This window comes from Gobius niger, assembly GCF_951799975.1.
Source record: "Gobius niger genome assembly, chromosome: 21".
Taxonomy (NCBI): domain Eukaryota; kingdom Metazoa; phylum Chordata; class Actinopteri; order Gobiiformes; family Gobiidae; genus Gobius; species Gobius niger.
The window spans coordinates 14851414-14867032 of NC_136872.1; the positions used below are offsets into that span (position 1 = coordinate 14851414).

Sequence of the window (15619 nt, forward strand, 5' to 3'; positions counted from 1 at the left end):
AACCACTTATCTTGCAAAGGATTAAGCTTATATGCAACATGAGCCAGACAGTTAGTGAATAGAAAACCATTGGATTGCACATTTTTCACAATTTCTGCTCTTTGTTAGATTTAAAATGTCTTACGGCATGCAATTTTGCCAAACGCAGGTCAAGCATAACATTTGGACAACTTCTGTTATTGCATAATGTATATTCCAAGCGTCAAAGAACGGGATACAGTTTCACAACAAAGTAAAGCCTAGACTACACATGTATTATTAGCAGCTAGGAATACGGAAACGTTCAGTCGAGTCGCTAAAGCTCAGGCTACAAGAGGTGAAATTGTTATGTGCATGCATGTAAATAAAGAGAAAACAGTTATGCACCTTATGCCTGTTGTCAATGGACATGTTTCAACGACATCTGCGAGGTGTTTTTCGACACTTTGTGATGAACTTTGAAATGAGGTGACAAATATGGAAAGGTGGGAACAAAAACTGAGTGGAAATTTAGCTTTTTCTGTGTGTGTGAAATAGTCCCATTGTTTTGGTTCATTTCAAAGAGACTCCATGATCTACAGTGACCTGGATGTACATTAATAAACACTGATAAACCAAACAAAAAAGTGAAGGATTTTGTTGTTAATTTATGCAGATCTTGCTGAAGCTTTTGCGCAGTACTCTATGACACGACCAACCCTAGTGAGAGGAGGTATCCACTGTGACTGTCCATTGACATCAGTCCTCTGTAAGGCTTTAGAGACTTTACAGAGATCTACTGTACATCTACCTTCTCTCCTCTTTCCCCAACGTCGCCTTTCTCTCCCCTTAATCCTGGAACCCCCTGTGAAAGTACAACTCACTTTATTACTGCGACTCTGCGCTCGGCTCAGAAAATGGACACTCTTCTGATCTAAAGCCTCAGCGCATTATTGACATGTATAAATGGAGATGTACAGTGAAGCTGTAACTGCGCATTGTGGCTATCGGCAAAGACTTACGTCCTGGCCCGGTTGACCAGCCGCTCCCTGCAAACAGCAGAAACAAACAATTAAGTCTCATCTTCGCTTCCATTCCTCTTTTAAACGGTGGCAAGTACATGTATTTTTGATGTTCACTGGGGGAAAGTGTCTGAACTGTGTCTTGTCCTTTACATAGTTGTACTTACAGGAAGTCCATAAGGTCCCCTAGGTCCAGGCTCACCAGCTATTCCCCTTTCACCCTACAACACAAGCACGCCTTGTTATTATCACACCAATAAACATGCTTAAACAAACCTTATAAGGCTCTGCTAACACTTAACAGCGACTTACTCTGTCGCCCTTTGGCCCAGCTGGACCGGCCGGACCCACAGGCCCATCCATACCCTGTAACACCACAATCACTGCATGAATGAAAGGTTTAAAGACAAAGCCAGTTCACAAAATGATATGTCCAAGATCCAGATGTGTGTGATACATTTGTGATGTAACCAGCACACAGAGCTGCTAGTGCACGTGCATCGGTCACAGAGGACATTTGTAGCACTGCCCACACAGTTAATATATGAGTGTTTGTTAATGCTGAGTTAATAACACAACGACAGACAAGAGCTTTCATTATGCGTCTGACAGGTAACTCTATATGTCTATATGTCTACTTGGTGTACACTCTCTTTTCATAATCGGATGAAGTAGCTGTATGGTCTAGGGTGTTGAGGGGAAGGGGGGTGTGATGAGGGAGGGAGGGGGAGGGAGGCTGGAGTTAGGTGGTGAAGCCTCTTGGTCGCATGACACTCACCCGAATGCCGGGCTTGCCGTCCAAGCCGGAGGCTCCCTGTGTGGTTATGGAGGTATGAGTGACATGAACAAGGCGGGATTAGTACAGATGAACACTGTTATTAGGACAGGTTGATGGCAGGGTTTTCAATAACTTAATAGGTTGCGTTCACGTCATAATACTCCAAAGACTTTTTTTTTTTTTTCAAATTGATTCCAGCTTCCTTGTCAAAATGCTGTTGTTGTTTTTTTTACCTGGTTTATTACAAATATGTGTTTGCAGGGCCAACCCTCATTAAATAAAAACTGCCGTCATATATTTTAAAGTCTATTTGATCAGAAAATATCAACTAAGGTGGAAGATTTTGTTGCATATACAGCATAGATTTAACATTATCTTCTAAAGAGATCAATCTGAGGACCCAATCTAAAAAAAACAGAACATTGTGTGGATGTCTCCTTCAAAAACAGTGAATTGTCCATGAGTTATTATGGGCCCCCCAATCTTCACATGAACTCAACCTATTATACCATGTTACAGCGGTCAGTTCAGGCACATGAAAATGAGCACAAGAACATGAAAAAAGGCATTGCTGAATTACTGCCACAAACAGCACACATTTCACTTTCAGTAGCTGTAAATACACTGCTGTATCCAAGTACTGTCTGAGTCTGTACTTACAGGGAGACCCAGTGGTCCACGATCCCCTTTGTGGCCTGGCTCCCCTCGAATACCCTTCAACCCATTCAACCCTGCCTCGCCCTAAAACACCAACACCCGCGTTAGGTTAGACACTCAATGGGACTAAAGCAATGAGGCGTGTGGCTTTAGTGTTAATGTTAGATCAACACCATGCTCTACACCACAGTTTAGTGCTATGCGGATGTTACCTTTGAACCAGGGAAGCCATGGGGACCCTGAAACACATCATACAAAAACATTTTAATTCAAAAGACAAAGAAGCCATGTGAAAGACCACCGAAACTGCCCAAATTAAACTGGCAACCTATTACCAATGTATCATTCATTCTTAATAGAAGAGAAACGTAAGGTCAGGTGCTTTATTTGTTTTTAACTGTACAATGAAATTTGTCCTCTGTTTTTGTCTTCTTTTGGGATAGTCCTTGTTTAGAATTACTTTATTCACCTTTAGTCCTACTTATATCATAACAGATCTAGTTGAGGCCTTACTCAGCATAAGATTAGTCCTGTCACAGACTTGGTTTAGATCTGATGGTACTCCAAGAGCCAATCTATGGTGGACTTAATGTAGCCAGTGGTCTATGCGATTTCATATTTTGACATTTTTTGGATAACCCACCATTGGTCCCGGGGGTCCATGGGGTCCTGGAGGCCCAGAAGGTCCAATGATCTATAAAAAAAAGTCAAAGTGACACTACATTAAAATACTATATCCAATCTAATACTACACCTCACCCAATAGCAGTTATAATAATAATGTTATTGGTTATGTCTATCAATAGAATAGAATAGAATAGAATAGAATAGAATAGAATAGAATAGAGAAGAAGAAGAAGAAGAAGAAGAAGAAGAAGAAGAAGAAGAAGAAGAAGAAGAAGAAGAAGAAGAAGAAGGAGGAGGAGGAGGAGGAGGAGGAGGAGGAGAAGAAGAAGAAGAAGAAGAAGAAGAAGAAGAAGAAGAACTTTATCTGCATAACGCCTTTCAGAGACAAACTAGTCACAAAGTGCTTTACATGAGACTATCATGCACCAACAGTCCCTCTGACCACCAACGCGCATCCATGCACACATATCATTCATCCTGTCCAATTGTACATGTTTTTAGTGGTGGGGAAACCGGAGTATCCGGAGGAAACGTAGACATGAGGAGAACATGCAAACTCCACACAGAAACACAGACACAACAGCAGCAGATTAACCTCATCAAAAGAAATGGGACGGAACTGACTGAATGGCATTGGGGGGCTACAACTTACTCAGCGACAAATTCCTGAACCCATTTTCTTGGCATAAGGAATTCTGTATCTCTATAGTCATGACAGGAGCCCGAAGTGGTGAGACAGTGGATGGCTATCGTCATCTAAGATCTCATGACTGAGACAATGCACTACCTTACTTTAGTACAATTGTTTCCTTTAGTACGAAGAGACTATGTGAAATATCAGTACACTCTCAATTAAGAACTGATAAACCCTTGTCAAGATGTGATCACTGACGTCAAAACCTAAGATGCAAGAAAACCATGAACTTACCGAAGTACCTGGTGGACCTGTCAGGCCGGCATCGCCTTTATCCCCTTTCACTCCGTTCGTGCCCTGAAACAAAACCGTTTAGAAACCCACATTTTAGCAGCCATCAATCTCATGCTCAAAGCGTTCGGGGCAGTTCTCTGACTTACAGGGAGACCGGGCAGACCTGTCACACCCTTGTCGCCTGAAGCTCCTGGCATTCCCATGTCTCCCTTTGAACCTTTGTAACCCTGGGCAAAAACAGGTCGCACAATTTCATTTTTAGTATTTGATCTACTTAGATTATGTGTTATATTAATTGCGTCCATATTCGCTCATTGGCCATTCATAATAAACAGCTTTTTGATTTAACATTTTGTCAAAGTTGTAGAAGTTGCAGAAACTCACTCTTTCACCATCCAGTCCAGGGAGGCCAGGCATGCCACGGTCACCCTGAAATGATATTCAAATGTTATTGAAAAGCTTGATGTAATAATCAAAATCCAATGTGTGTATATTATCCCGTCAGTGCCCAAGAAAAGTACCAAAGCAATATAAGTTTAAGAAAGGTAGACAACAGGACAGAATTTGAAGATATTTCCCCTGTCCTCCAAAAGGCTTCAGTTCAGTTCTTGGATGAAAGGTGAAAAACTGAAAATGATCCATGTACCGCCAGGGGCTCTGTACACCTGATGGGAAACACTTCTTATCTTTGCTAAAAATCTTATCCAAAAAAAAAAATCACTTTACCTTTAAGCCTGGTGGCCCAATTGCTCCAGGAGGCCCAGGAGGACCCTGTTGAAAACGAAAAAATGTCTTCAAATACAGGTAAAGCATATTAACTACTCACTGGCAATGCACAAAACTGTTAGTACACAGTTATAAAACATGAACATAAGGCTGAACACATGCCAAGTCACACTATGTTCTTCTGCAAAACAATGAATTAACAACAACAACAACAACAACAGGTTATCGGCCGGGCCAAACCAAAGCCAAGCCCTGCACTTTCATCCCTGTTAGGTTTGACGTTGGGTGTTTGGGAGCAGGACAAAAGCGGTATAGTCTGAGGGTTTGGGCCCATGCAATGTCAACGACAATGAGGAATGGCTGGTTCACATGACACAATACACAGAGGAGTTTATTACCGTCACAGTAATAGTGGTAATCTTCTGCAGAGCGCCAAAGGAGTGGAAGCATAGGGAGGTGAGATAAGATTGTGGAGAGAAGAAACCTTTGCGTCAGCTTGTTTCACAAGACTCCATAAACTGTACACCGCGGCTTAATTTATACACGCTGAAGATTAGAACCCTATTATCACCTTGTAAAGGCTATATCTATATTGATTTATCAGCATTTTATTTCCAAAGGCTTGTACATTCAATATCTATTAAATAATAAGTGTCTAACCTGCAAGGCCTCCTGTATGTTTCCATTATAGTCGATTATTTCAGTGGCACCTGGGTCGCCTTTCTGCCCTGGTGGACCCTGTAAAAAAAACAATTAACGTTAAAAACAATTGAAGTTATAGCTATATTATAAATATACATAGTCAGACTATAGGAATATAACAGTGTCAGTTGGCTGTGAGTGCTGCCCCCTGGTGGTAGTTACAGGTCAAACACAACAAGAGGTTTTTGCTGTCTTCCCACACTCACCTTCGGCCCAATAATTCCCACTTCGCCATTATCTCCAGTTTCACCCTGTAAAGAACACATTGTCTTACACATTTCCTCAACAGTACGGTTCACAAAATGCTGCTTTCTAAAAATGTGTAAAGTCAAGCGAATAAATATGTGTTTCTTCATTTCCTGAAGTGACAAACATTGTGAAGAATTTTGCTAAATTTGCTCTATGAGACAACAGGAAGTACAAAGAGCTGTAATTGTTGTACTAGCCATTATGGGGGATATTTTGGCTATTTGGAAAGGAAAAATAAATACAGAATGCCATGAGCAACTTATTTGTAATTGATTAATAACTTTCCACCTCTGATTTTTTTAAAAACACAGACAGTGGGTGGGTGTCGGTGGATCTGTGCTTGAGCACTTGCGTGGGCTTGGGTTGGATAGAGGTGAAAAGAAGAAGAAGAAAAAAAACAAACAGGCTACAACTGCTATGCCAAATTTAGAATATTATTAGTCATGTACTTGTGTTGCCAGCTTTATTGTTCCTACAAATCTCTACAGTGTACGTTTATGCACAAATTTAAAAAACAAAACACACTCCTATTCTTACCTTGGACCCTTTAAGACCAGGCATGCCACCTTCTCCTGGTGAACCCTGTCAAACATCAGAAACACATTACAGCTACCTGGTGTTTAAGTGTAAAATGAACTCTACGGTTGACAAAGCAGCTCTGCACTTTAAACCCACAACTGGAAACTGATATATGCGCACACTTTTCTTGTCTCTCTTCAATACAGTATCTGGCATTCAGTTTGATAAAGCTGCCACACAATAGTCAGAGTGCTTATTTGAACTGTCCAGTTGATAAAGAAAGGGGCGAGATCCAGATCTGTGGCCTGTCCTTGTTTAGACTAGACGCGGAGCTACCTGCTGGATCACAGCCAGATGTAAACGGTCATAAACCTCCCCGCGATTGGTTTATTCTAACAAAACCCCCCGGGGGAGAGACCTGAATGTTCTTAACCGTAATGATTTTGCCGGCTCTTGTTATCACAGCTGGATCTGGATAAATGACCACTGTGGGAATTGTTCAATGCTGTGTGCGTCAAGATGAAGTCAATGTAGCTATGGATGGGAGGCAGCAGAGGGCAGCAAAGGGCAACGACATAAATAATATGAGACACTCCAGCTTGCATGAATAGTGTGTTGGTACAGAATCTATTAACAATGATTTATCCTTGCTGGTTTTGCCAAAGCACCTTCTTCCTTTTGCACAGAAAAGAAAATGTACTTTACATGAACTAACCTTTGGTCCCATAAGTCCAGTTTCTCCCCGTTCCCCTTTTCCTGCGGGACCGCGCTCGCCCCTCTCGCCCTGTTCAAAAGTACACATTGGAGCTTTGGAGGTTGATTGAAATATCACAGAGAGCTGCTGAGTGTAGATTTATTCACAACAACGGCTTCAAGTCTCGGGCGGGAATGTGCGCACTAAGCGCTTTTACAGACGGTAACGTGTGTTTAAGTCTGAAATTATTTATTTATCTGAAAAGGCACAATGTGATACGCATCTACTCAGCATCAGGTCAGTCATGCGAATGTTTTGTTTCTTTGCTTTACATATCTTAAAAAGCAGAGTGTGACCCACCACAATAAATGATCAGCTGATACTGAAGCAGAGTACACAACATTTTCTGAATGTTTTAAACCAGATGCCCTTCCCGATACAACACTTCTGTACACCTATATCTGGCCTCGGATTAGCCCCTCGCGACTTGAATGGAGGTCTGTCATTTACCTGAAGGGAGATAAGAAGGCCAAAAGAGGGCGCTGTGGTATAATTTAAGGCACATCAGTGATATTCAGAATCTATCTATAATTGATCCAGGTTTCCTTTTGTTTTTTGTAACAAACAACAACTGCAGCTAGATTAAACAGGTATAGGCCATACTGACTACGGTATATGTAATAGAAAAGCCACCTCTTTCTTTTGTCTTTCTAGATTTCCATTCAGAGGATTTCTATTTCCAGCTGAATAAAGATCCTATTGATGTAAACGCACCCTCTAATCAAAGCCATTTCTTTCCATTATCCGCACACTGTTGCAGAGAATGACTGAAAGCACTGACCTTAGTTCCTGGGAGTCCTGGCAGCCCGGGCTCTCCCTGTGGACCCAGAAACCCGGGCTCTCCCTGGAAATAATCACAGCAAATATTAGTCACTTTCCCACAACCCCCCCTCTCTCAATGAGCACTAGCACTTCATCCAAGTTGGTGCTAATGAGCTGGAGACACAAGACGCTTGGCCTGACAGATCACAGGCACATGCACACAGACACTGGGGGACATGCAAACGCATGGACACAGGAGTGTTAATGTATCCCTTTTAGCAAATAGTCTGGAAGATCAGAACGGTCCGTTTCAACGTGTTTTTTGACTCATACTCTTCACACAAGGCACCTGCTATCGGATCATCAAGTGCTTTTCTTATAAACCAAAGTCTGCTTGATATGATGACTCGATGGGCTTTTTTTTAGCCGATGTATCATCCTGGATGTCTGAGTTTCCTGTTCAACCAGTAATTCACTACAAACCAAGTCTAAACCTGGAATATAGCAGGACTAAGCCAGGTCAAAATTACAACTAAACCTTACAATAAACCTGATCTGCAAAAGACCCCTTTTATCCACCATTGTTTTACATACCACAGTCTGAGAACCATTCATTTAATACATTAATAAACTCAACTTTCACCATTGTTGCGTTACAGTATGAATGGCCAAGGTATGCACATGCGAATGAGTTGAAAGCATTGTTAATAAAATGCAGTTAGATCAAACGTTCGGCCCATAAGCAAAAACAGGAGTGTATAAAAGTAGAATGAAAGTGTTTTTCTTTTTTTTTTACTAACAATGCCAGCACGCAAAGAGTGGAAAAACAATGCAAAACAGCAGCAAGCATCTCTTAAGCATTCCTCGCAGAGCAGTGAAGCGGCTAGTTCTAAGGTCCACTGACTTGATAGCTGCTCTAGATGGCAGCGTAATATTAATACGGGCCTTTATAGTTTCACCATCTTCCAGTGTTTTTATACGACACTGTAAAAGTCAATCTCCTGAAGGGAAGACCATAAAAACCCTGCTGTGTGTAGATACCAAATGCCACTTCCAGGAGCGTACACAGATTCACCAACTATTTTCCGCTCATTATTTTTTTGCGGATTTTGTATATGCAAGAACATTATTTCCTATTCACCTTTTCATAATGAATGCTCTGAACTGGTTGGCATGGCAGTAATGATTTTCAAAGCAGTCATGTGGGAATGAGAGCATCACAAGTTCAAACCAGCCCCAAACTATACATAAATTAACAATAAGTCTGAACTACTGAACTATGCAGCCCAATCCAGTATGCACACCCAATATCTGTCAGTATGTTTAGTTTAGTTTAAAGGTTTTTTCACCATAACTAAAGTCGAACCAAGTCTAGATTGTGACAAAAGTCCACAAAGCGTCTATAAGCTGCCTTCAAGATGCTTCAACAATGAAAGCAAATGGACATGGGGACAACACCGGGGGAGCGACAGAAACAGCAGAGCATTTACCTTTATTCCCGGGAGTCCAGGCAGCCCTGGAAGTCCTGGCTCTCCCTACACAGGAAGAGTGGCACACGTTACCGCCGAGCCAAGCTAAGCTGAGAAGACCCTATTGGAGGCCATTGTTGTGGAGTCTACAAGCTTCAAAGTACTGTGTCTCTGCAATCGCCTGCTAACTACTACAGTGGGAAAAGCAGCCTACTATGGTTTGCTGTCACCATGAGGCAGAAGAAGGTACTGCACATGCACGTTCGGAGCATCTCATGCAGCTCGACAGTGATTAGTGCTGTTATGGCACTCAAGCGTTTCAAACGGTCTCTGTTCTTCTGTTGCTTTGACCATTAGATGGAGGATTTGGCTTTCCGTCCAGTCATAAATTGTTTTAGAATACACTATCTTGAAGTATTGTTTAGGCCTGTAGCGCTAATTTTTTTTATTTCACCTGTGGATGGATTTTCCAGCCAGAAAAATGAAGTCATTTAAGTTAACCAAACACATCACATTATAGAAAAAGAATCCATGTAAAATGCAGTCAAATGTTTTTTCCTATTCTCCCACTGGGGTTCCCTGGGGTTAGGACCACATAACTTGACAGGGAGTCAGTTTTGGGGTGCCAAACTGCAGGACTTGACACCCAGGTTAGGAATCACTGGTTTAGGCCACTGTATGAGCTGAGATCAGCAGGAACTGCAAAATAGCTAAAAAACACAAAATGTTTTGAACATGTCAACCCTAGCACCATCCAAAGTATAGTATGCACTGTATAATGGCTACACAACTGCATAACAATAACCATGCACCCATGACAGTTACTTTTTTACCATCAAGGTTAGTGACAACAGACAAAAAGGTCATCCAATCATCAGTACCACCCAATTTAGTCTGGTTGCACTCTCAATGTTCCACAACTTGTTTTGTTATTGTCAAATGGAGGACCATATATGAGAACCATATCATTTTTTCATTTGGAATTGGGTTTACAAATTTACCATATTGACAACTGCTGAGCCTGTGAGAGATTGAACAATGGCACACAACCTTTTTTAAAACTATAGCTCAGTCGTCTGTTTTTGCTGACAGGAAAGACATTGAACTTCATGCCATGTTTTCATGTGGATGGCCCAGATATTAACTTTTATATCACACTAGGACAAGGAATACATAGGAAATAGCCATTCCAGGAAAAAAAAACAGTTACTGAAACCCATCCATAGTTTTTAGAATGATCTGTAACATGAATGCAGCCCATTAGGTAGTGCGAATAAAGACTTCTGAAGTCTGAAGAACTTGCATTGTGGTGCTCTAAATTCCAACGTGTAAAAAGTCTTCAATGTCACTAAGAAGCTGGCAGTGCTGCTGGAGACTTTCCTCCTTCACCAAGGTCAAACCCCCGTCAGCTCGGCTCTTGTTAACACGCGAGTTTGAGTAACACGGTGGAGCGACGGAAAATCCGAGAGGTCAGGTCCCATGCGAGGCCGCTGGGAGTCTTTGAAAACACCCTTTCTGACTGCAGATAATTTAACGCTCTATGAATGCTATTGTATTTACGGCATATGAAAAGAAAAGCTCCGTTGCCGCGTGGGAATGATCAACTGCAACGACACTCTGGGGGATTTGGAAACAGAGCTGTAAATTTTCAGTATGCCTTGTGAAAAGAAGTGTCAAATCCATGAGTAAATGTCTTCCTCGTGAACTCCTAACGCGAAACCAAATGCCAACCAAAGGGCAACGGCTCAATCTGTGGGGAGAAATTTCCCGCTCTACGATGGACACCGCAAAGGAAATTCACACTGATGTAGCATAGTTTTTCAGCCAAACAGCCTAATGAGTCGGAGTTCCCATCGTAGAAAACGATTCAGTCTGTCTTCTGTATGGGGTTGCTTCAATGTCTAGCTGCGACATGATTGTTAGTTGCTGATGAAGCCTCTTGAGCTGAGAGCCGAAACATCTTCAACACTGAAACAACCCAAAACAGACGTCTGATTGATCCCTTTTCTACGGCGTTAACATCAATCGCTTTCATTGCAAAGGGTTTTTTATTCGGCGAGCGTTTTACACAGCAATATCGTCTCCATTTGTCTCCCAAATGAATATCAGACTCGATGAAAAGAGACTGGAAGACAGGCTAAAGTCAACACAAACTGGACTGAGCAACACGACGTCCTGCAGATGTAAGAATGTGACAACCGTGGGCCGAAACAAAAAGGCATTCAGCATTTTCCCTCTATCTGTGAGGATTTTTTTTTTACAAAGACAAGAAGAAACAGAAGACTGGATCAAAACATTTGCGGGGCCAAAGCAAATGTAATTGAAGTCGGGATGCTGTGATGGACCGAAGTTCTAGCTCCAGCCTCCCATGGACTGCGCCACACTTTAGACGGGCCCAAATATGACAGGAATGCCCGCCTTCCCCTGCGTTATGTCAAAATATTACAACATTTTCATCTGTTCCAATAAGCTGGGATAGAGCGACTGTTGGGTTGACTCTGGAGTGATTTACCGCCTCAATCGATTTCATTTAGGGAAACACTGTTTAAAGCAGAGCTAAGTAACTCATGCCCCTGGAGGCCATAAGCGCCACTGCAGGTGTCGTAGCATGTTACGTTTTTTTAACTCATTAATTGCCCGTGAGAGTAAATACTACGCTGACAGAAAAGACAAAGGGAGAGAGGGATATTGTACATCCAATGACAGAATGGAGACATTTTTTTCCCCTCAAACTTGGCTGTAAATACTGTTTAAGTGGTGCTAGCCCACAGTTAGCTTTGCCTATTAGCCTGTTAGCTTCTTCTTTGTGATCCCATTTTGTGTTTTTGGGCCAGAGACATCAGGGGAGATGAAAGACCCCCCAATCATCCTATTAACACTTGTATTACCCCCACGGGGACTATGAAAAGGCTTTGTTAAGGTAAACAAGTTACTTAGTACTGCTTTAATCAGACTCTCCATCCATATAGAGAGAGGAAGAAAATTGACAATATCTTTCTATCATTTTAACTGTCTTATTCCATAAAAAGAAGTTAGTCTAGAGCTTTGTCTTAAACAGGAGGATGATTGACAGCAGTAACCAATTCCTTTGTCCTTACTGGGCAGCCAAATATTTAGCCCAGACCTTCTTTTAATTCAGTAAATATCGATTTAGCCTTGATTGGGCGACGAGATGCCCTCCTTGACACAAGCCTCTCCACACATCCAAGCTTGTGACCAGGACAACATTTCTCAATAGTATATTTGAATGAGAATGCGCTAATGTGCTAAGTTAATGATTTCACACCGTGCCCATCAAACAACAGAGCTCGAGTTACCTTGTGTCCACTTCGTCCAGGTTCACCGGGTTCACCCTAAAAAACAACAACACATACTTTTCTCATCTGCTATTTTGCTTAAGGTATGAATCCACATGTAGGTGCATTATCCTGGCCAATCTTTTGCACTCACCTTGATGCCTGCAGCAGAGGAGCCAGCGTCTCCCTGTAAGCACAAATGGACAAATAACACCAGTTAAGGCGAAACCAAAGGAAGGCAATTTGTCTGAACAAGAGAAAAATGTCTTGCTGGGTGGTTTTGGGAAACCTCTGATATCGAGTTTTTTTCTGCCATTTCACATGGTCCTTTTGGCCTCTCACGAACAGTTTAGCCATTTTGTTTTGCAACTACATCTACGGTGATTGTTTTTAATTGTCGGGACCAGAGCCTTGTGTTGTGAATAACACGACAGAAAGGTACATGAGGAGCAAACGCTTTTTATCTGAAGATCATGTATAGTATATCTTGTCATAAAGTGTTTTGTATATAATATGACCTTTAAGTGATTTCTTTACATCCCCATTCAAGTCTATCCCTGTGTATTCTATTGTAAAGGCATAAACCATTTGGGGCAATAACTATGTTTACTGTAGTGGTGGTTGTGGGAAATAGGGGTTTCAATCTCTGGTGCAAGGCTGCGGTTTCACTATACAACTCACTGCCTCAACTTTATGATGTCCTAATGATACATTGCACACTATGGGCACGTTTAATGTATGCTTTTTTTCCAGGCAGTAAACAGCGTGTTAATGTTTACAGCGAAAGCTTTGAGCGCAGCCACATCTTCCTTTGCCATTCTAGATTTTATATGGGAATTTTAACATGTTTGTTCACATTCATAAGAGGGCCGAGACAAAAGCATGAAAGAGGTTTATAGTTTCTCATCATGTTACCGCACCTTAAGCCATTTCTGAATGTGGTGCTTGGATTGTGTGCTTTGGAAACGGAAGTGAAATCAATGGCAGGTTAATAAGTTATAAAACTAAATCTACCCATTGGACTTCATCAAAAGTGCAGTTACACATAGATATCGGGGTAGGCATAGAAAAAGGTTGTGGAAAGGAAAGCTGCTATGCTCATGTAGTAGGGCTAGCCAAGATAATGTAGATTTGCGCTCATCTGAAGCTTCCAAAATGTTTTTTTTTTAATGGTCAGGTGATAAATTAGTGCAAAATTTTGGGATGGGAAAACTAGCAAAGGTGTAACGCATGTGAGAGAAATAGCATCATATCTGTTCCAAAACTGGCACTGGTCTGGCAACGAAAGAGTGCTTTCAAAACAACAGTCACTGAGGTAATCCGCTCTGAAACCCAAAGTTGTTTGAATCTGTCAAAGCCAAAATGGGATTATACCTGCAACGCAAGAATGCCACATCTGTACTGAATTTCAGCAAATAAAACAAATGATCTCACCTCAACTACAGCCATTCTTTATTTATTTTTTTTGGAAATGCAAAGCCAAGATTAAGTTTTGCCCTATTAATTACACAGCAAGGCTCAAGTTACTCCAAAACATTATATCCAATGGGACTATAAAATGAAATAATTTTACATAGGGTTAACGACTATACGCTTGCTCTGTTATTAGCACGCTCAGACACATTTACGTTACTATAATTATTGCATTTATGGTATTGGGAATGGTATAGCAATAACCAAGCTTAACCACTTCTGCATATGCACTTCAGGACTACCTTAGCAACTCAACAAACCACCTCAGTGAAAAACGCTAGACCTACATTTCTTTGCAAGTGACACAAGACCGAGGGAGCTGAGGGGAGGCTTTAATCATCGCTTTAATCTTTTCCAAATGAGGCTCTGCGCGGCGGAAAAAAGCGGTGGATTTTGGGAGGTGAGCGGAGGTGTGGCACAGTGTATAGCGCTGAAAAGTCCCGCTTGGGCCAATTATCGCCCATGAGGCTCCGGTCTGAGATCCAACCGCAACCGAACGGGACGAGAGCTGTCACCGCACTCCCACTTCATTACAGTCAGCCGCAACCATCAACGGCTATTGGCACCGGGGGTAATGATATAGTAATGTGTGCAAATATAGGGACGTTTTACAGCTGTTTGGACTAATGGGAGCCGCGCTATGTCATGATATGGCCATTAGAGGAGGTGCATACGGCATGACATCTACTTAAAACCAATCATCCAGGTTATATTTCCCTAGTGCCCGAGGAGAAGCAAGTCGGCTCACAGTAAAGAGGCATGCTTTTCAGGTATTGTTTAACTGTCCTTTCCATACACTGAACTAATATACTGTCATAAAACATAAAATATCAAAGCTTATTTTCGGCATGTGCGCCACCTCTGGTCCAAAGATGAGCAATCGCAGCAGCTGAGTATTGTCAGTGACCTTAGACAATATATGCATGGCAGCACACGCTACGAGTGGCGCCCGAGGCCAAGACAAAGCCGTGCCAGCCTCTGACACGGGACCAGTTCGCGAAAGCTTGGACCGGATCTTTACACTCCGAAATTACACCAACTGCTGTGCCACGCCGGTCCACGGCCAAATGCCTGGAAGTTCCTGAAAAAATACGATTCAACCTTTTAATGGCTCGTAGTTGTTCACGGGGTGTTTCTGCAAGCTGCAGTGTTAAATACAGGGCCGGGCACAGCAGCAGAAAGTGGTGAGTAATGGATGTGCTACTAGTGAGACCCGGTGATTAAATATTAATAGCCCTAGCTGATTATGGCGTCAATGCAGCGGGCGAGGCAATTAAAAATGTAAATAAACAAGAGTGATATTAATGTTCTACAACACGCTGGTCGCTGCCTGTAAATTTGTGGCATCTACTTACTACATAACGACTGAAATAGGCAAGAATAATTCAGTCATTTGCATCTAAATTTCAATGGGATGCATTTTATTGAGACACTACTAGCAAACTAGTTGGGCAAATGTATCTCCTGACTCCTCACTGACAGAGAGAAGGCAGTGCAGGTCGGCCATCACATCTCCTCCCCCCTGGCCCTCAATACTGGAATCCCACAAGGATGTGTTTTAAGTCCCCTGCTCTATTCACTTAACACTCATGACAGTGTGTCCACTTCAGAGTCCACTGTTATTGTCAGGTTCGCAGATGACATAGCTATGATTGGTCTGATCTCTGGCGATGACGAGACAGCCTATCGCTTGGAGATA

General features: G+C 42.1%; 1 protein-coding gene and 1 long non-coding RNA gene across 8 annotated transcripts in view; one reads left to right on the forward strand and one right to left on the reverse strand.

Annotated features, from left to right (window-relative positions):
• The window catches only part of col25a1 (collagen type XXV alpha 1 chain), a 52177-nt gene that overhangs the window by 3149 nt on the left and 33409 nt on the right, over positions 1–15619 (reverse strand). For 2 of the 7 annotated variants that reach the window (XM_079580381.1, XM_079580380.1), the window contains exons 11-31: positions 12602–12634; positions 12469–12504; positions 9173–9217; positions 7702–7764; positions 6882–6950; positions 6185–6229; positions 5605–5649; positions 5357–5434; positions 5095–5118; positions 4697–4741; positions 4355–4399; positions 4117–4197; positions 3971–4033; positions 3059–3109; positions 2628–2654; positions 2419–2499; positions 1759–1794; positions 1293–1346; positions 1148–1201; positions 981–1007; positions 770–823 (exon numbers count right to left, since the gene is read on the reverse strand). In XM_079580381.1, coding sequence (XP_079436507.1) covers positions 770–823; positions 981–1007; positions 1148–1201; positions 1293–1346; positions 1759–1794; positions 2419–2499; positions 2628–2654; positions 3059–3109; positions 3971–4033; positions 4117–4197; positions 4355–4399; positions 4697–4741; positions 5095–5118; positions 5357–5434; positions 5605–5649; positions 6185–6229; positions 6882–6950; positions 7702–7764; positions 9173–9217; positions 12469–12504; positions 12602–12634 — 1056 coding nt within the window. The remainder of the gene's footprint in view (positions 1–769; positions 824–980; positions 1008–1147; positions 1202–1292; positions 1347–1758; positions 1795–2418; positions 2500–2627; positions 2655–3058; positions 3110–3970; positions 4034–4116; positions 4198–4354; positions 4400–4696; positions 4742–5094; positions 5119–5356; positions 5435–5604; positions 5650–6184; positions 6230–6881; positions 6951–7701; positions 7765–9172; positions 9218–12468; positions 12505–12601; positions 12635–15619) is intronic. The other 5 variants (XR_013794059.1, XM_079580383.1, XM_079580385.1 and 2 more) reach the window with 3 other exon arrangements.
• Positions 11881–15619, forward strand: part of LOC306980883 — a 469430-nt gene continuing 465691 nt past the window's right edge. The window contains exon 1 of the long non-coding RNA XR_013794060.1: positions 11881–11970. This is a non-coding gene — a long non-coding RNA (uncharacterized lncRNA). The remainder of the gene's footprint in view (positions 11971–15619) is intronic.